This window comes from Carettochelys insculpta, chromosome 1 (assembly GCF_033958435.1).
Source record: "Carettochelys insculpta isolate YL-2023 chromosome 1, ASM3395843v1, whole genome shotgun sequence".
Classification (NCBI taxonomy): domain Eukaryota; kingdom Metazoa; phylum Chordata; order Testudines; family Carettochelyidae; genus Carettochelys; species Carettochelys insculpta.
In genome coordinates, this window is record NC_134137.1 from 271,401,172 (window position 1) to 271,422,730 (window position 21,559).

General features: G+C 44.8%; 1 protein-coding gene across 1 annotated transcript in view; it reads left to right on the forward strand.

The window, feature by feature from the left end:
* The first annotated feature begins 16,345 nt into the window (after nucleotides 1-16,345).
* The window catches only part of TBXAS1 (thromboxane A synthase 1), a 353,481-nt gene continuing 348,267 nt past the window's right edge, over nucleotides 16,346-21,559 (forward strand). Inside the window, exon 1 of the mRNA XM_074983822.1 lies at nucleotides 16,346-16,443. Coding sequence (XP_074839923.1) covers nucleotides 16,346-16,443 — 98 coding nt within the window. The remainder of the gene's footprint in view (nucleotides 16,444-21,559) is intronic.

Below are 21,559 nucleotides of genomic sequence, written 5' to 3' on the forward strand. Positions count from 1 at the left end.
GAGCTTTAAAGTTAAAGACCTATTCACTTACTCCACACTTGGGTCTTGATCCCCCATCAGGCTCTCTTCAGGTGAATCTCTGCCTGGGGATACATTGATTTCAACAGATTGGGCTTGGAGGTTCTTTCATTTGAATCCAGTAGATACCTTTTGTGCAGCGTTGTGTAAGGAAAAGCAATTAAAGCTGAGGCACATTGGCCACTACTTGTCCAAGATGGCCACTGGAGCTCCTGCCATCTTGATATTGAAGTTATCTCCTTGCCCGAGTCAGTCATTTGATCCTGTGAATATTGAACAGGAAAGTGTCAGTAGAGAGTAAGAGAAGGGGCTGAGTAAAAAGATGCTTTTTAAGGGTCTGATAAAACCTGTAGATTGAAGTCTTGGTTTAGTGGGAATACATTGTGAATCGAGCCCCCAAATTAATGACATTTTGCATAAGAATCATGAGGTTCCCCCCCAACAATAATTAATTTCAAATGACCTAATTTGCCTCTGGTTTTGGAGCCTGCAGTGCTCATAGCTTTCAAGATTTTTTCTGATGCCATGAGTGCTAGAAATTTTGCCCTCCCCTCTTTTCATTAAAAAGTGAGATTCTCGCATAATTACATGACTTCAGGAGCTGGGGCTTTAGAAAACAAACAAACAAACAAACATCCAGGTGTCACAAGATACATCATGAAAACCAGAGAGTTGGAAATGCTGCTGTAGGTTACATTTTCTTCTCTGGTCCTCCGTCCCTTACTTATGCGCATTGCCTCTGATTTAGGTTGACTTAGAATAAGTATGAGGGAGCTGAAGGGAGCCTTGTTTCAACTTAGCTGGCACAACAAAGAGCCAGAAAAATGGACAATGGCAAGAAAAATAAAAGAATAAGCTAAAGCAGTCAACTCCTACTTTATTTCACGTCTTCTGTTTCTCATTGTTTAAGCTATTGCAACTGAGACCCTTTGCATATTGGTGTATGGGCTTTCATAGGCCTCATGGAGAACAAAGTCCCACCCAGACAACACTTAATACTTGTGATTAATTTTATGTTCATGACATGTATGATATGCATTGAGTTAAGCACAGGTACAGGTTGACCCTCGCTCATCTAGCACACTCAGGACCTGACCGGTGCTGAACTAGAGAACTTGCCAGACCACAGGAGGTCGATATTGTCTAGCAGTGCTACCAACACCTCCACTACCTACTGGGCTTTTAGAAGACATTTGGGGTAAATTACAGCAAAATAACAGCACAGAACCCTGAGGCTGTGTTAAGCTTGCTGAGAAATGTTGGCAAAAGATGTGGAAAATGCACAATGCATTTGCATATCTTTTGCTGACATTTCTGTCAGGAGAGCCTTTCCAACATTTGGCCCATCCACATGGGGCCAAAAGTCAGAACCCCCTCTGTCAAGATATATCTTTTTCCACGTGGAATGAGGTGTACAGGGATGTTGACAGAATGCTGCTGACCAACAGAGATCTCTTCTGAGAGATCTGCAGTCTGGATGTGCACAGAAATTTTGTCACCCAAAGCCTGCATTTTAGACGTAGCCTGGGAAACAGGAGTGGTGGCTGTAAACAAACTTTATGGAACCATGGGAAACTTGGCTATACCCATGAAAAGTGGTCATCCAGCTAACCAAAATCATGCTGGATTACAGATGTTGCTGGTTCAGAGAGTACTGGATTTGAGAGGTTCAACCTGTGTAAGTGTGGCAGGCCTAAGTGCTGGTAGCTTGTCGTGTTTTTGGGGGTCACCTCTGACTGTGCCCAGTATATGAAGGAATTCATTCCAATCCTCTTCATATGACAACTATGTACATTCTAATATAGAATGTGATGACTGAACTGTATTGTATGTGCATGTCTAAAAGACTGATGCGTACACATTGCACTCATTATTTTTTAAGTACATACTGTGTGAGAGATTTTTTTCAAAGGCATGCATAGCAATTAGGTGCCAAATTTACCTTGACTTCCAAGGGGAATTAGGCCTTTATCTGCTAATTTGTGCCTTTGAAAATTCCCCCTTATCTAGTATTCACCAGTAGAACTTTTTAATGCAATAAAGAGTTACTTTTGCAGCCTCAGATAGACTTGAACTGGCTATTGTTAACAAGGCTTAAAAAAGAACAGTAATTGACAGCTTCCTGATTATATTCAGCTGTAAGGTGTAATCTTTTTGCAATGGCATTTCCTTTAAACATCTACATGTGGGATAATAGCATAAGACCATGCTGCTGTGGTTTACATGCTTCTTGAGCTTTAAAACATTCCTTTGGCATGTTGGTCTTTTCTCTACCAGTCCAACCACCCATTTTAGCTTGTACTGGTTGGATGGAGGTTCTAGACTAGAGTTGTCATTCTCCCTCTTTGGCTGTTGCACAGCTGCCAGTTTGCATTATGTAGCCAATCATACATTCTTTCCCCCACTTCACTCATAATTTACCTCCAGCTGTGGCTGTTAAGAGTTGGACATTTGGTCTGTGCTCTTTCTTGGGCCAGGTCTGCAACCTATTGAATGACATTACAGTACTCCTATGAGCAGTCCCATTTATGACTGGATTTCTTGTGTGAATATGTACTACATGATGTAAGGAAGGGTGCCAGAACTGGGCCAAAGAATGAACCATATACTCAAAAAAGGCCTTGGATACACCTACTCCCTTGTCCTCCTTTCGTACAGTTTTGTGTAGTGTAATAGGCTACTAGGGGGGCGGTTTATTGATGTTTGTTGTTTCCAGATACTTTGTAATTGCACCTTTGTTTCCCAGTTATTAATAACTTTCAGGTTGCCTTAGGCCTTGGTGATTCATTTCTGGGATGTCCGTGTCAGGCTGCATGTGGCTAGTACCTACAATCTCTTCCTTTTTTAAATGGTCTGATAAGCAACCGTGTTCTTCAGTTCAAGATCTGATCAATTTTCTTTTTCTATAAACAGAAACTGTTTACAGACAACTGCTCACTGTGGTGCTAACTCTTCCTCTGATCAGTGCTCTGTGACAGACTGTTCTGATCTGACTTTCCTCCTCTATTCCTCTTGCCTTGATTTGCCCCTTTTATTCGCTCCTGTGACTTCGTTAGTTGCAACACCTTGAACTATTTTTTTTTTTCCGGGACACTTTGAACTGGGTAAGAGTTTGGATTTCTATTGCTGTCGTACTTGAACACAGGTACTTCGGCTGTGGAATAGTGATCATTATTGGTTAATTCTCTCTGAACCCACTGTCCTACTTTTAACTTGTCTGCCTGCAGTGGCTCTCTAATGGAGTACTTTCTGTTTGATACATGGGAAGACTGTCAATTTTTAAATTGTAACCGAGAGAGTTAAGGATCCTGTAACTAAACATACAAGCACGGCTGTCCATAGGGGGATGCATGGCCTAGGGCAGCCCTGCCCTACCCCCTCCACCAGTTCCCCAAGCCATGCCCCTGCTCTGCCCTCTGCCATCTCTATTAAAACCCTTCCCCAAAGCCACCTCCCCTGAGCAACAGAATCACGGAATCATAGGGCTGGAAGGAACCCCAGGAAGTCATCTAGTCCAGCCCCCTGCTTCAAGCAGGATCAACCCCCACTAAGTCATCCCAGCCAGGACCTTGTCAAGCTGGGACTTAAAAACCTCAAGGGATGGAGAATCCACCACCTCTCTAGGCAACGCATTCCAGTGGTTCACCATCCTCCTGGTGAAGTAGTTTTTCCTAATATCTAACCCACACCTCTAACTCTTCAACTTCAGACCTTTGCCCCTTGCTCTGTCTTCTGACACCACTAAGAACAGTTTCTCTCCATCCTCTTCAGAGCTCCCCTTCAGGAAGTTGAAGGCTGCTATTAAATGACCCCTAAGTCTTCTCTTCTGTAAACTAAACAAGCCCAAATCACTCAGCCTCTCCTCTTGGTCTTGTGGTCCAGCCCCTTAATAATTTTTGTTGCCCTCCACTGAACCTGCTCCAGCAAATCCACATCCTTTTTATACCGGGGGCCCAAAAGTGGACACAATATTCAAGATGTGGCCTCACCAGTCCTGAATAGAGGAGAATGACTACTTCTCGAGATCTGCTAAAAATGCTCCTCCTAATGCACCTTAGTATGCCGTTAGCCTTCTTGGCTACAAGGGCACACTGTTGACTCATATCCAGCCTTTCATCCACCATAACCCCTAGGTCACTTTCCATTGTACTGCTGCTGAGCCAGTCAGTCCCCAGCCTGTAACAATGCTTGAGATTCTTCTGCCCCCGGTGCAGGACTCTACACTTCTCCTTGTTGAACTGCATCAGATTTCTTTTCGCCCAGTCCTCCAATTTACCAGGTCACTCTGGATTCTCTCTCTACCCTCCAACGAATCTACCCTCTCCCCTCCTAGTTTGTGTCATCCTCAAACTTGCTGAGGGTGCAATCCAGTCCCTCATCCAGGTCATTAATAAAGATGTTGAATAGCACCGGCCCCAGAACCGAGCCTTGCGGCACTCCGCTTGAAACCGACCACCATCCAGATATTTAGCCGTTGACTACTACCTGTTGGGCCCGACCATCAAGCCAGCTTTCTATTCATTTTATAATCCAATAATCCAATCCATATTTCCTTAAATTATGGGCAAGAATGTTGTGGGAGACTGTATCAAAAGCTTTGCTGAAGTCAAGGTGTGTCACATCCACTGACTTCCCCATGTGCACAGGTCTTGTTACCTCGTCATAGAAGCTAATCAGATTGGTCAGGCAGGACTTGCCCTGGTGAATCCATGTTGGCTACTTTTGATCACTTTCCCATCTTCCAAGTGTTCCAAAATGGATTTCTTGAGGACTCCCTCCACTATTTTCCCAGGGATTGAGGTAAGGCTGATGGGTCTATAGTTCCCTGGATTGTCCTTCTTTCCTTTTTTAAAGATGGGCATGATGTTTGCCTTCTTCCAGCCATCCGGTATCTCCCCTGATCTCCAAGAGTCTTCAAGGATAATGGCCAAAGATTCAGCAATAACCTCTGCCAATTCTCTCAGTATCCTTTTAGGTGCATTAAATCCAGACCCATGGATTTGTGTACATCTAGTTTTTCTAGATGGCTCAGAACTTGCTCCTTTCCCACAGATGGCTGCCCTCCCCCTTCCCATACTGCATTGTCTAGGACTGTCATGTGGAAGTTGATTTTGTCCGTGAAGACTGAGGCAAAAAAAGCATTGAGTACTTCAGCTTTTCCTGCATCATCTGTCACTAGGTTACCTCCCTCATCCAGTAATGGACCCTCACCTTCTCGGATAACCCATTTGTTGTTAACATGCCTATAGAGGCAACATGACTCAGGGGACTTAAAAGGGGGTCTGGCGCAGGGCAGCAGCTGAGATGAGGTCCCCCCCACATTCAGCACGGCCGTGGGAGCCACAGAAAGCAGAGAGCCCCCACTTTGTTCTGCTTACCCAAGCCCGCGTTGCTCAGGGGAGTGGAGTAGGCTGGGACTGGGTTGCTCTGCTTCCTGCTGCCATGGTGAAGTGAAGTTGGGAGGTGGTGGGAGGTGGTGGTGGTGGAGTGCAGCAGGCTGCTTCGTCACTGGGCTTCTCATGGCTCTCCCCGCCAGGTGAGTGCAAGGGAACCTGACCCCTGCTGCTGCCCTGTGCCAGGCACCACAGGTAATCCCCCAGGCTGCCCTCGGCCCTGGGGGCTAACCTCAATATGAGGGACTCTCCCGTCCATAGGGTGGTTGAGGTGTCTGCCACAGAGACCCACAAAAGCTCAGGGCCGAGGGCAGCCGTCCCGAGTATCCTATGGACAAGATGGCTGTGAATACAAGATGGGTCTCTAAGTATTGCTAATCATTTGGAAAAAATACAGCTAGGGCACTATCGCTCCCTGGTCATTGGCTGCAAGATTATTAGACACCTAGTTTGAGAGATCTTAAATTTAGGGCTGGCCTTACTCCCATAATTTAGGCCTGGATCCACAAAGGCACTTAGACACCAAAAACTGAGATCTAAACACTGAAGTCCTATTCCTGGGCTCCCCCCAAGAGGCACAAAACTCCTCTTCGGCTGCTGTTGTACATTGTAGGCGTCTAAACTCAGTTGGGTTGTGTCTACACTGGCCCCTCCCTTTCAAAAGGGGCATGTTAATGAGGGAAATCAGCACCTCATTAGCATAATGGTGGCCATGCATGATTCAAAAGTGCCACTTTTAAAATGCACACTGCCTGTGTAGATGAGGGGCCTTTTGAAAGGACCCCCGAACTTTGAAAGCTCCTTCTTCCTAAAATCAAATAGAAGAAGGAGGTTTGGAAGTCCAGGGGGTCCTTTCGAAAGGCCCCCATCGACATGGATGCCGTGTGTTCCAAAAGCTGCACTTTCAAATGGTGTGTGGCTGCCATTATGCTAATGAGGTGCTGCATATTCATGGAAGCACCTCATTAGCATCTGCCAAACTCCCTCATTAACATGCCCCTTTCGAAAGGGAGGGGCCAGTGTAGACACGGCCCTGGTGCCTAAGTTTTCAGCATGAAAATTTCCTAAGTGACTACCTCTTGGAACACATGATGCAGCCTCAGTCCAGATGCCTGGAAGCCTAAGTCCTAGAGTGGCCCATGAAGTGGGGAGAGGCAGGTGGAGGCGTATCTTTTGAGCCGGATCCCATGCGGTATGGTCTAGGGACACCAACCAGTTGATGGTACTGCCTGTCTTATAACTTTTAGCTCAGTGGTGAGACCACTCATTTGAGATGTGAGAGATGCAGATCAAACCTTCCCCCTCTTTCTGCCTAGGGTTGCCTGCCTCCCAGGGTTGGCCTGAAGTCTCCAGGAATCGAAGACGAATATTTAATTAAAGATTGTCATGTAACGAGACCTCCAGGAGTTTATCCAACCAAAACTGACAACCCTGTCTGTGCCTTAGGCGGAGAGGATTTGAATGGAGTCTACTACACCTCTCAGAAGAATGTTGTAATCCCTGAGCTGGGCAGTAGTTTGTACTCATCTAGTCTCTCCTGTTTGAAGCTGTTACACGGTGGATAAATAGAGTCCACGCAAACCCAAAGGAAACTGCTGGACTGCCTCCCCCGCAACCCTTGCCCTGCAAAGTAGTGAGTCTCCAGCCTCACATATAAAGATTCAGGCTCACACTGCACTGCTAAAAGTAGCAGTGTAGTTGTTCCTGTTCAGGTTTTGAGACCCACCTTCCTCCTCAGATTTTGCGTCCTGAGCCACATTAACTACACTGCTGTTTTTAGCTCTGTGGTTCAAGTGTGAATCCAGAGGCCCGGGCTCTGAGTCTCACAGCTATGGGTCTTTTTCTCTGTGTATACATAGCCTTGGTATGCGGCAGGCTAATGCAGGGTAGATTTATGCCCAGCTTGCACCAAATCAGGTAGAGAAGCCCACAGTTAATAGAGTGCTTGTTAGCTTCAAGACTTCAATTGTTACAGAGCAGGCAGAGTTCTTGTTGTGCAGACAGTCAACAGACTCACTCACACTTTCTTTCTTCGTATGCTTCAGCTTCAGGGAGCATACCTGTTGAACAAACAGGAGCATTTTTTACACTTTCTGCTGGGTGGCATGGCCCAGTGCCTTTATTGGAAAAACTCCCTGCATGAAGGGGAATGTTGAGGGGTGGGGCATGGGAATCAGCAAAGTTATATTCCATCTGTCATTTATGGCTTCTTGTAAAATGTTATGTAACCCACACAGCAATGTGTGGGTAACTGTCCCATGTCGTGCTACCTAGACCACTTCACAGAGAAAGAATAAGTGTCCTCTGCAGCCCAAGTTGAGAGCCGTCTGACCTTTAGCTCAAGCTGTAGAGGTGCCTGCACTAAGCTCCCGAGGTTTCAGGTTCAAATCTGCTTGTGAGTACATGCAGTGGCATGAAGAATGTGGAATTTTTCAAGCTTTCTGGTTGCTGTCCAGTTTGCCTAGGCCATGGTTTCCCAAACTGGGGGGTGTGAAGAAATTCTGGGGGGGGGGCATGAGGCAACCCAGGCCCCCCCCAGTCATTTCCTCACCCGAAGAAAAAGCCGGCCCTTGCTTCTGGCTCTCAGCTCCTGCCATTTCACATGGGCGACCCTGTGCGGCCACTATAAAAAGCAGCAGCCAGCAAAGACCCATGTGGAGCTAGCTGCCTCCTGAAAAGGTGAGTGAGTGCAGGATGGAAGGGAGGAGGAAGATGGGGTTAGCTGAGGGGCTGGCGGTGCCCAGCTATGGGGGAGAGGAGGGGCTCAGGCAGGTGGCTCACAGGAGGCTGGGATGGTGGGCCCATGGTAAAAAAGAGATGGGGGGTGTGTGAGGGTTTCTCAAAAATCAAAAAGGGCGTGATGCCAAAAAGTTTGGGAACCACTGGCCTAAGCCATGCCGGGCCATGTGGTGAACACGCATGCTGATTCAGCTCCAGCGAGCGAACTACCCACTGCAAGTTACTTTCTGTGGGCCCCTCCACAATGTGGTCCTCTGGTTGACTTTGAACAGCCCCGCTGCCTTTCCAGAAGTTGTTCTTAGCTGTTTGCAGAAATGTCCATGTTGAAGTTTAAGGAAATAGTTTTTACGTAAAGTCACTTTACTCCCTTCGATGGTCCTGCCTTTGTTAAGTTGTTAATCCTACAGCAATATAAACTCATTCGGTTGGTCACTCTTCGATAGGCGATAACAACACCTAATGCAGTCATATGAAACACACAATCCTATGATGCACACAACTCTCTTCCAGTGCTTGACTATTCCCTATACCTCAGTGATAAAAGTTTGTAGGATGACTTCAAGCGTGAAGCTGTCTGTGCATCTGCCAAGCACACTGCTGATCATGCTTTAGGACCTTAAAACATTTTAGATGGTTCATTCTAAAGATTTGCCCTTCACACTAGATTCTTAATGCACCTGTAGACTACATCAGTGTCTTTATATATTATGTGTTCGTTTTGTGTTATACACACACGCTTTTTTGTTAGATTGTTTTATACGTCTTATTGATGTCATTTCTCTCTAAAATAGGGATGAATTTCTTGCTGTCATTTGCGGTCATGTTGCTTACACTACAAAACGTCCTTGAACTGAAGGGGACCATTGCAGAATCCTTGAGATAGTTCTATCAGATAATTAAGCTTTTTAAATGTTAATTGTTGCCTTTTTTAGATTTCCTATATCTAGTAACAGAATTATTTCTTCTTATGTATCAAATAGCATGGATACTTTAGAACTCTCTCTGGCTACGTCTACACGTGAAGCCTACATCGAAATAGCTTATTTCGATGTAGCAACATCGAAATAGGCTATTTCGATGAGTAACGTCTACACATCCTCCAGGGCTGGCAACGTCGATGTTCAACTTCGACGTTGCACAGCAGCACATCGAAATAGGCGCTGCGAGAGAACGTCTACACACCAAAGTAGCACACATCGAAATAAGGGTGCCAGGCACAGCTGCAGACAGGGTCACAGGGCGGACTCAACAGCCAGCCGCTCCCTTAAAGGGCCCCTCCCAGACACAGTTGCACTAAACAACACAAGATACACAGAGCCGACAACTGGTTGCAGACCCTGTGCCTGCAGCATGGATCCCCAGCTGCCGCAGCAGCAGCCAGAAGCCCTGGGCTAAGGGCTGCTGCCCACGGTGATGATAGAGCCCCACAGGGGCTGGAGAGAGAGCGTCTCTCAACCCCTCAGCTGATGGCCGCCATGGCGGACCCCGCTATTTCGAAGTTGCGGGACGCGCAATGACTACACGGTCCCTACTTCGACGTTGATCTGACGAAGTGGGTCTGTCCTATGAAAGCTCCTCACCTAATAAATTATTTTGTTAATCTTTAAAGTGCTACATGACCGCTGTTTTGTTCGGATGGAATACAGACTAACACAGCTATCTCTCTCTGTCACAGTTCAGTTTCTAGTAACTGTCATGCTATTTCCATACTTCCTTGTTGTTTGTTTTCTTTGTTGTAAACACATACATGTAAACTGACTCTGTTGGGCTGTAAGACTTGAGCTGGTTCTTTACTGCAAGCCATATACTAATACTTCAGTCCTACTGCAGCTGGGTTCCTCTAAATATGTGATTCTGCTGCAAAAAGAGGTTGGGAGGGGTCTGGATATGAAGCCCCCAAGCATAGGAGTTTTGTGTGAAATAAGTCTGAGCTCTGTGGGGCCTCTCTGCCATGGAGGGGAATTTGGGATGGAAGAAGACGCCTTGGCAAAGAGAACAGTATAAATGTCAGTGGATTATGACCCCTGTGGAGTTACTTCTTGTCTGTCCCTGAATATATGAGCTGCAACCTGATTGGAGCCTTGCTATGCCATGACCTTGGAAGATGCAGTCATCACAGAGGATTCCTTCCTGCTTCTACGTTTTCTCAACCTTTTTGGGCATTTGACCGAGGGGACATCTATACTTGCAGGAAATTCAGCATTTTGGACGTCAATCTTCCAAGGTTTGATTTAGCACATCTAGTAGGAAGTGCTAAATTGAACGTTCAGGGCATGCTCCACATCCCCAATATTACTGGCAGTCACAAAAAGTAAGGAAAGTTGACGAAACAGTTTCTTGTCAACCTCCCCCTTTGGGGACAGTGGGGAAAGTCTGCCTAAGGTACAGTCTCATAGCTGGGGTTGCGTATCTCAGGTTGACTTTCTCTCCTAGTGTAGACATGCCTTGAGAGGAAGAAAAGCTGTAACTTCAGGTAGGGACATTCTTCTGACTGACATCATTGTATTATTCATGCCAACTAGTTGTGGTGTCACCCAGCTGGGGACTGTGAGTAGAGATAAGAGAAGAGTAGAGAAATAAGTCTTCTATTAACCATTGTCTTTATCAAAGAGCTCTCATGGAAATGACCTTGTAAAAATGAGGTGAGGGAGGAGAGATACAGAAAACAGACCCTATAAGGGAAGGGAGATACAGAAAACAGACCCTATAAATAGACAGTTTCTTAAAGTTTTCCGCAAGGCATCAGCGGGATCTCTGAGACCGTCTTTTCTGGGAAATTAGTGACTTGACCGTGGTGTCACTGTAACTCCTTTGTAGTCAAAGGCTTGCGAAACATGTTGTGGGTGGGTGTTGGGATTAGCGTTGTGTGCTTTCCCCTCTACGTGGGTGAAGATGGCAAGTGAAAAACATCAGCAAGAAACAGGTGCAGAGGTGTAAAAACGCAGTACCCAATAGCAACCAAACTGCATGTTTATTTATTAGGTTTCAAATAGGATGCTGATTTGAAAATCATTGTTCTTCATTCTGAGTGTGTTTCAGAGCGGTACATCTGCTCCACCTCCAAGCATGATCCTGGAAAGTTCCAGTGAGCTTCTTAAAATAATCAAGCAAAGTCAAGGCCCAATTCTGTACTGACTCAACTTGACGCTACTGTTTCATCTTATGGTTTTCCATCCATTGGTGGAATAAATGTTCTGTGCACTGAGGCTTGTGGGGATGTGCACCACCGATAGAAACACAGGCTGCTGGCCGCCAGTCAGCAGTCAGCTGGGTGGCATCTGAATCTCTCCTGGGCAGCCATTCAAGCACTCAGCTTACAGGGAACACTGCTTGAAATGACTTTTGTTGTTGCCTTCAGAGGGAGAAGTGTCAGACCTACCTACTGTGGGTAACCAAAGGCACTCTGTAACAAAGCAGTGCAATAGAATCACAGCATGTAATGTCTCTCTCTCGAGATCTGTGACTAATCCTCCTCCTTTTTAAAGAAGCATTTAAGAAATATTCCGTGTATCTTAAAGTCCAGCGAGATCAGTGCTATTTGGGATCAGTTTGTTCCCAATAATTAATTCTTCACATGTCCAGTCTTGAATTGTGATGCAATAGTCCTCAGACAACTTGGCAACAAAAAACAAGCAGTGCCATTGTTGACCCAGAGTAACATCGAGAAGCAGTGGCATTATTAATACAATAAGCAAGTTTTTCTTTGAACTGCTGTGTTACTCTGTGGAGCTGATGAGCTTGCTAACATATTTAATTCCTTTCCAGCTCTGGAAAATAAGTAAATGTAGTTGTGAAGTACCAAGAACTAAAATAGCTGTGATTCAGTTATAGTAGAGCCAAATCTTATTAAAATTAAACTCTATTGTGTTTGAGTTTTTTACTTTTCAGGTACCTATATTAGTAAGCTCTCTGATAAGAAAAGGAAATGTGATGTAGTGATATTGGAGAAACCTTGCACATTAAATCTAAGCTACTATCTCAGAAGGATGTATAAAGAAGAGACTACTTTTCATCCTGTGTGTTATGGGAATCCGATGAGCAGAATGTCCAGTTCTTAAGGTTACTAGATAATTCACAAACCTACGAGATAATTCACAAAGCATCTTTGGGAATATTTTAATTTGCATAACTTTCAAATAGGTTGTGTGTCATATCTGCTTTTATTCTTTTAAATAGCAAAATAAGTTGGACCAAAGATACAGCCAAGAGCAACTTTGACAAGATCACGGAGGATTACGTAACCCTAGGAAGGAAGAACAAGGAATAGGGAGCACAAGTGGTGTTCTCGTCTATCATCCCTGCGGAAGGAGGGGCCTAGGTAGGGATCGTCGAATTGCAGAGGTAAATGCATGGTTGCATCGGTGGTGTAGCAGAGAAGGATTTGGTTTCTTTGACCATGGGATTCTCTTTCGTGAACAGGGATTGCTGGGAAGAGATGGGATCCACCTAACAAAGAGCAGAAAGAGCATCTTTGTGAGCAGCCTTGCAAACCTAGTGAGGACGGCTTTAAACTAGGTTCGTCGGGGGAAGGTGACACAAGCCCTGAGGTAAGTGGGGAGGGAGGAGGGAAAAATCAAGTGGGTTTCCTGGGTGAAGGTGAGAAAGTGGGCCAATCAGCCACTTCTCTAAGGTACTTGTTCACAAATGCCAGAAGTCTAGGGAACAAACGGGAAGAATTAGAGGCCCTGGCACAGTAAAAGAAGTATGAGGTGGTTGGAATGACAGAGATTTGGTGGGATGATTCACATAACTGGAACATGGTCATGGAAGTTTATAAACTGTTCGGGAAGGACAGACGGGAGAAAAGGAGGAGGAGTTGGGCTCTATGTGAGGGAGCAGTAGGATTGCTCAGAGCTGCAGTATAAGAAGGGAGAAAATCCAGTTGAGTGTCTTTGGGTTAAACTTAGAGACAGAAGTAACAGAAATGATGTTGTAGTTGGTGTCTGCTATAGACCGCCAGATCAGGAAGATAAGGTAGATGAGGATTTCTTGAGACAGCTAAGTGAAGCTTCCAAGTCATAGGCCCTGGTTCTCATGGGAGACTTTAATCATCTGGGCATTTGTTGAGAGACCAATACAGCAGCACACAGACCCAGGAAGTTTTTGGAGAATACTGGGGATAACTTCCTTGTACAAGTGCTGATGTAGCCAGAGGCCATTCACAACTTGACTTGCTGCTCACAAACAGGGAAGAGCTAGTAAGAGAAATAGAAGTGGGTGGAAACCTGGGCTTAAACCACAGTCAGCTTAAACTCAAAAAGGATGCATACAAGAAATGGAAGCGTGGATAGTTGACTAAGGAGGTGTATAGACATGCAGCTGGAGAATGGTGGGGAGTAATCAGGAAAGCAAAACCACAATTGGAACCGCAGCTGGCAAGGGATATGAAGGGTAACAAGAAGGGTTTCTACGGGCATGTTAACAATAAGTGGGTTATCAGAGAAGGTGTGGGATCATTACTGGATGAGAGATGTAACCTAGTGACAGATGATGCAAAAAAAGCTGAAGTACTCAATGCTGTTTTTGCCTCAGTCTTCATGGACAAAGTCAACTCCCACACTACGGTGCTAGACCATGCAGTATGGGAAGGTGGATGGCAGCCATCTGTGGGGAAGGAACAAGTTCTGAGCTATCTAGAAAAACTAGATGTACACAAATCCATGGGTCTGGATTTAATGCACCCAAGGGTACTGAAGGAATTGGCACATGTCATTGCCGATCCTTTGGCCATTATCCTTGAAGACTCTTGGAGATTGGGAGAGATCCCAGATGACTGGAAAAAGGCAAACGTGGTGCCCATCTTTAAAAAAGAAAAGAAGAACAATCCAGGGAACTATAGACCCATCAGCCTTACCTCAACCCCTGGGAAAATAATGGAGGAAATCATAAAGGAATCCATTTTGGAACACTTGGAAGAGGGGAAAGTGATCAAAAATAGCCAGCATCGATTTGCCAAGGGCAAGTCCTGCCTGACCAATCTGATTAGCTTCTATGACAAGGTAGCAGGCTCTGTGGACATGGGGAAGTCAGTGGATGTGACACGCCTTGACTTCAGCAAAGCTTTTGGTACAGTCTCCCACAACATTCTTGCCTATAAGTTAAGGAAATATGGATTGGATTCTTGGATTATAAAACGGATAGAAAGCTGGCTTGACGGTAGGGCCCAACGGGTAGTGATCAATGGCTCAATATCTGGATGGTGGTTGGTTTCAAGCGGAGTGCCGCGAGGCTTAGTTCTGGGGCCAGTGTTATTCAACATCTTTATTTATGACCTGGATGAGGAACTGGATTGCACCCGCAGCAAGTTTGCAGATGACACAAAGCTAGGGGAGAGGTAGATATGTTGGAGGGTAGAATCCAGAGTAACCTGGGTAAATTGGAGGATTGGTCCAAAAGAAATCTGATGTGGTTCAACAAGGAAAAGTGTAGAGTCCTGCACCTGGGGTGGAAGCATCCCAAGCATTGTTATAGGCAGGGGACTGACTGGCTTAGCAGCAGTGCAGCGGAAAGTGACCTAGGGGTTGTGGTGAATGAAAGGCTGGATATGAGTAAACAGTGTGCCCTTGTAGCCAAGAAGGCTAATGGCATAGTAGGGTGCATTAGGAAGAGCATTTTTGAGCAGATCTAGAGAAGTTGTTGTTCCCCTCTTTGCGGTACTGGTGAGGCCATATCTGGAATATTGTGTCCCGTTTTGGGCCCCCCTCAGTATAAAAAGGATGTGGATGTGGTGGAGCAGGTTCAGCAGAGGGCAACAAAAATGATTAAGGGGCTGGCACACAAGACCAAGAGCAGAAGCTGAGCGATTTGGACTTGTTTAGTTTACAGAAGAGAAGGCTTACAGGTGATTTAATAGCAGCCTTCAGCTTCCTGAAGGGGAGCTCTAAAGAGGATGGAGAGAAACTGTTCTCAGTGGTGTCAGATGGCAGAACAAGGAGTAATGGTCTGAAGTTGAAGAGGGAGAGGTGTAGGTTGGATATTAGGAAAAACTAGTTCTCCAGGTGGGTGGTGAAGCGTTGGAATGCGTTGCCTAGAGAGGTGATGGATTCTCCATCCCTAGAGGTTTTTAAAGTCCTGGCTTGACAAGGTCCTGGCTGGGACGACTTGGTGGGGGTTGATCCTGCTTGAAGCAGGGGGCTGGACTAGAGGACCTCCTGAGGTCCCTTCCAGCCCTATGATCCTATGGAGTGTCCTAGGGACCACAAATGTCCTGGGTAAGGATGTCTCTGATTTGAAAGTCATTTTTAACTGTGGCTCAGACCATTTGTGGTTTGCTAGCGTCTAATAGCTTATCTGTAAGGAGTTGTGGGACCATTATAGGTGTGTGCCCCCTAGTTTCAACCTTGCTTCCTGTCTAATCTGAGATCCCAAGAAATGAACTGACATGGAAGCAGAATCACCCTTTTGCTTCTTGAGATGATTGAGTCATATTAGAGGAACATGGACAGTGTTCCCTGTAAGCTGAGAGCATGGGTGGCCACCCAGGAGAGATTCAGGGGCTGCACAGCTGATAGCAGAGTGCCCACAGCTGGCAACATGTGTTTCAACTGGTGGTGCATGTCCACACATACCTCATGGCACATAACAAAATTTATTCCACATATGGATGGAAAAAAATGAACGGGAACAATGGATGGTGGAGGATGCTTGTAGCATTGTAGCTCTCCTGTGGACAGCCCATTTGCGGCACTGTTTATTGAACAGCTTTCCCACAGGGCATCAGCAATATGCTGCCAGATTTTTCTCATTTTGAAGGAACTTTTCAATTTCAGAGAGAGAAATTTTCTGCTTTTAGTTTCAATTACTGGACAGAGTGACTTTATTGAGAGATTCTCCCCCTGCCCCGCCCCATCCCCAAAGCCTGTTCCACATACATGTGATCTATTCTTTCTTGCTGCAAACGTATGCGCCAGCTCTTATGTTTCAGCTAGCAGCTATGTAAATATTTATTGATGCGACAGTCATCAAGGGGAAAAGGAGTTGCTTCATCCCAGTACACAGGAAGCCCTTAACTTCTGCCTCTCTCTCAGAGGGTGCAGCATGAGAACAGGAAAAGTTGACTTTAGAGTTGATTTGACATGCTTGGCGCTCTTGGTTCCTGTTTCAGTACAGACAGTCATTCATGTAACTGTGGAAGGTTCTGTTATTGAGGAGACTTCCCCATCAACCTTAAGACCAGCGTTGTGTAGTGAAGGAAAATGGAACTTGCAGATCTCTTGAAATTTTCCTTCGTGGAAATCAATGGAACAACAGTAACACTGGGTCTGCTGGTGATCCTCCTAGTGTTACTCTATTGGTAAGTGAATTTGTACTGACATGAGACCTATGCAATACAAGCTAACCAAAAAATGAGCTCCAGTAGTAGATTTTTCCATCAGGAATTCAGCACCAATGTATCATCTCAGTCATAATATCTTAGTGGTTCATTTTAGGAGGCTGGAGTGGAGGCAGATAAAGAGATTAAAAGAATAAAATAGGAATTCAGTAGAAACTCTTGTCAAATTTGTGAGAGAATTTTGTCTTCTCTGTAGTGTTTTGTTTGTTTGTTTGTTTAAGTCCCTATTAAAATCTGTAGGCATTTTTAGAGTAATTTCTGCAAAACCCTATAAAATTTCTATTAATACCTCCTGGTTTCATCTCCAAGATGTTTTCAGGAGTGGCATTTTGAAGGGGGCGGATTTGAAAAGGAAAGAAGTATAGTGTCATTTGCAGAGTCTCCATGGACCTTTATCTGTCCTGATCTTACACATGCTCCATTCTTGGCTTTTCAGCTCAAACCTATTGTCTCTGTAAACACTGTTGAGTTCCCATGCTTGTTTTATTTATTTCTCACATTGAGTGTATAGTAGCCTGTCAACCTCATCATAAACATAGGAGGAGATGGGGAAGGAAGCTTATAAAGTAGAAAAGAACTGGGTTGCAGTGGACAGAGAACCTTGCCTATGTGTGCTTAGTATCTATTAGGTAAATTTGTCAATAGTTTACTTGCCATTTCTGTTTTTATTAGAGCTGTGTCTCAGATCCTTCCCATTTCCCTCTTCCTTTCCCCATCTCCTCATCATCAACCATTGTTCTTTGTTTCTGTGCCTCCAAGGAAGAGATTGCACAAAAAATGTAAGGAGATCTAAGCTAAACACAGTCTTTAGACCACCAGCAAAGCTGAAGATAGAACACTGTAATAACACTGTAGGGTACTACAGACTTTTCTATAGGTGTGTCAATGAGATATGCTTGCCTGCATGTGCCTTGTTTCTTCAATCTCTTAGTGCTTTGTCCATTTTTATTTAAGTAAGTAGGGAGGTGGGAGAAAACTCCTGCTGACTTCAAAGGGAGTGAGGCTGGCCCCTTGCTGGTTTGGCTGCATGTATTAACTAGGTATGTCGGTGATCCACTTTGGTTTAAAATAATAATTGACCCAAAGCTCCTTTGAAAAGTGACAGACCACCCATCTGTTCTGTAGAATGTTTTTGAGGTCCTGATTAATTGCTGAGGATTCTCGTTGCAGCACACAAAATGTTCTGTGTGGATTGTGGCTCAAAAGCCCTGACCTGGCCTGTGATCATTATGAAAGCAAAACTCCCATTGACTTCCATGGGAATTTTGCCTGAGTTGGGGTGCAGGATCAGGCTCGCAGATTAATTCATGCTGTTTAAAACGATCTGTAGTATCTGGTGAAAGTTCACCTAGTGAACATAAATTTTCACCACCCATTTGTTGCTTATGTCAGTGAAATGTAACACTTCAAACAATAGGGTTAGTAGCCTGATATCTATCTGCGACCTTAAGAAGAGAAATGGCATACGCTGCTGTTAGAAGCTTATCAATCTTTCCCAAACTAACTGCTATTTACAAGTTGTGAGCTCTGTCATGTGTTACTAAAAACTCCTTCAGGGCTGAAACCTTGCAAACGGGGAATTTTTTTAAAATAATACACATATGGTTGTAAGGGTGTGAGAGGAAGGCCAGGCAGGGCAGGGGTTAAACAGAGCCTGTTTGCCTGATCAGCCTCACCCTGGTTCACCTGCAGCCAGTGTCAGGCCTGGAGGAGCATAAAAGCGAGGAAGCTAGCCCAGTTCAGGGCTGACCAGGCAAGAGGCAGGAGTTGACTCTGAGGCAAGCAGGGCCTGAGCCAGAGCTGCCACCTGGTCAGCTGCTGGAGGGCAGAGCCTCTGAACCCTTCTCCAGGAACAAAAGGAGATGCCCCCCCCAGGTAGCGAACCCCTCCCCCACGGAGGGGAAGCTAGATTCTTGTGGCCATGCCCCGAACTTATCCTTCAGCCTCTAGCGTGTGGGCTGAAGACCCACACTCTGGGCCCCTAAGCCCTGGCAAGGGGGCCTAGCCGCTAGGGCACCCTGCCATCCGTGGGAACTGCTCACAATAGTTTTTAATAGAAATTTGTCAGTAAATCTAGAGAACGTTTACTTGCTGTATTTTTGCTGCATATGCCATTGTGAAGCTCCTTTGTTGGCGTCACTGCACGTGGCTCTGATGGCAGGAGCAATTAGGTAGTTAAGATTCCATGAATGTTTCCATTCTAACCTCACCTCCCTTCAGTTTCATTTGCTTATACAGGTTGAACCTCTCTTGTCCGGCACCCTTGGGACCTAAATGGTGCTGAACGTGAGAATTTGCTGGCTCATGGAAGGTCAGTGTTGTCTAGAAGCATTAGCAACACTTCCACTGCTTTCTGGGCTCTGGGAAGCCGTATGGGGTAAATTACACTAAATAACAGCACAGAACACTGAGAGCCAGGGCTGGTGGCTGGAAACAAACTTTATGGGACCTCAGGAAACTTGGCCACACCCAGGATAAGTGCTAACTAAAATCATGTTGAATTACAGATGTTGAGAGATGAGAGAGGTTTAACTTGTGCCTTTCTGAAATCCTCGTTTTTCAGGCTTTGCCTCTGCTTGAAGGTTGTGTATTTACTTATTTTTGAATTTTGAGTGAAAAATGGTTTAGCTATTTTGCATGTAAAGACTGGGAAATGATTGCAATATGTCTTAAACATCTGTTCCGCAGAAATGCCTTATGTACATTATAGTAATACCTACGGCTGAGTGAGGGTCAGGACCCATTGTACTAGGCAGTCTCCAAACAGTGAGTAAGTATATGTCATTGTAGTTACACTGGCCCAGCCTCATAACATTGACACAGCCTACACCCACGGAAGGGGATTTTCCATCACTGCTAGCTATTGTCTTTTGTGGAGGTGGAGTTCTATGTTGATGGAAGCCGTTCTGTGTCTACCTTGGGGATTAGTTCAGCGTTACTATTTTATTCAGGATTGGGGGTTGTTTCATGGCCCCAGCCAACATAGTGATGTCCACCTAACATTTAAATGTAGAGCCAGCCTGAGACACAGACCCTGCCTCAAAAGGCTTAAATCTAAATAAACAATATAAAGAGATAGTGGGGTGAAGAGGCAGACGAAGCATAGGGCTGACTTTGTGGGTGGTCTGGGGCTCAAACATCCACCAAAATAGGGGCACCTGGACAGTGGCCCTGCCCCTGCTTACCCTGTCCCGCTCAGACTGCTCCCCCTGAGGCCTCTGCATGCTGCTCACTCCGGGGTTGGGTGTGTGTGAGGTTAGTGGAGAGCAAAACCAAAAATCAGTGCCTGTGAAGCAGAGATATAAAATACAAGCAAAGTGCATGTAAACTGGCAATATCATGTTAGTTCTACAACTTCTTCAGAACAGTTTTTGGAGGGTTTGTTGGGGGACTCAGTAAACAAGCAGCTGGGGAGGAGAGAAGAGACTGGGGAAGAATTAGGAAAGGATGGAGGCAGGTGGAATGAAGCTGAAGTGGAGTGGCTGTAAGGGAGGTAGGGCCACGATGGATTGGCACCATCAGCACATGGTGGTGACTGTCTAGAATTAAAGGACAGATGACCTCACCAATGTCTGGTGGTTTTTGCTGTAACAGCTGATGTATGGAAGTAACTTGCAATGAGGGGAGGTGCCCTGAGGCTTCTGAAAAAAATTGTTTTAGGTTTCACTGAGTTAGGACCCTTTGAAAGTTAACTCTCCCCGCACCTGGTACATATTCCCTGCAGTCTCATTTTTAACACAGTTCCTGAAATGCACAGATCTAATGTTAAACCTTTATCTCATTAAGAAAGCACTCTTTGCTTTTTTAATTAAATGGGTAACAGTTATAGGGGCTATCATTTGTTATTCTTTTTGTCCTTCATTTAGCAACTTGTGTTTTTAAACCAATTAAATCTTTACAGTTAACTTTTACAAAGTAAAAAAGGACCAATTTGACCACATTTTCAGAGTAATTTAACGTGCTGGGTGCTGAAGTCTGTGGTCACAGATAGCTGCTGGATGTTGAGCCCTTCTGAAAAATCAGCCTATCCCTGAATTTCTCTGACAAGCAAACTGGGTCCCATGATAAACTGCTGTCTTTTGTTCTGTGTTTGCACAACACCTACCAGAATAGGGTCCTGATCTAGAACAAAGGCCCAAATAATTAATCATAGTAATTTTTCTGAAAAGTTCCCCCAAGCAGACTTTCCTCTTCTAACTCCCAGGATGGAGACTAGCAGTCTATTCATTTAACCTTTCTATGGCTGAGTTTCCTCATCTTCAAAATGGAGATAATAATATCTCAAAGGCTTAATTAGTATCTGCAGAACACTTTGATATGCTATGGTGAAAGATGCTATAGTATAGCTGTGCAAAGAATGATTATTCATTTTCATTTTAACTAGATGCTGAGTCAGGTCTTCCATGCTTGGCGGTGGGTGCAAACATTCTTTTGTGGCTTTCTCTATCTGTGAAGCTGTTAATAAAATGAAAGTAGGAGCTCATCTTTTCTTTTAAAGTTTAATGTACCATAAGCTTTATGTTATAAAGAAGCTGTCACAGCTTTCTGGTGCATGTGTTCAAACTGGATTTTCAACTGCTTGTCTAAACAAATCTAATTTTTAGAAAATTGGAAGTTAAAGGGGAGATGAGTGTGTGTGTGTGAGAGAGACACACACATACACGTTCCTCACTGCATGTTTTCACTCATTATTAAAGAGTTACAATGTCCTTGTCTGGTGCTGCAAAGCCAAATCGTTCCAAAGATACCAATTTTACATGCAGAATAGTTTGTTTATTGCTCATATAATGCCTACAGGCACTGATCTGGCCTAAATACCATTATCACATGCAATTAAAAATAAATTCTTGCTTCAATGATCTTACAGTGTGTATATTAAATTAGAGAAGAATTGGAACTAGAATAATTCTTTTATACTCTCTCTGCCCTGAATTTAAGGAGTTGGATAAAGTTTAGAGTTGGATCATCACTTTAATCATGGCCTCTAGATTTGGATCAGAGTGCACAGCTGAAATCCATCTCTAATAGATCAATTTAGAACACTCAGACTATGGGATAGCTTGGTTTCAGATTTTAA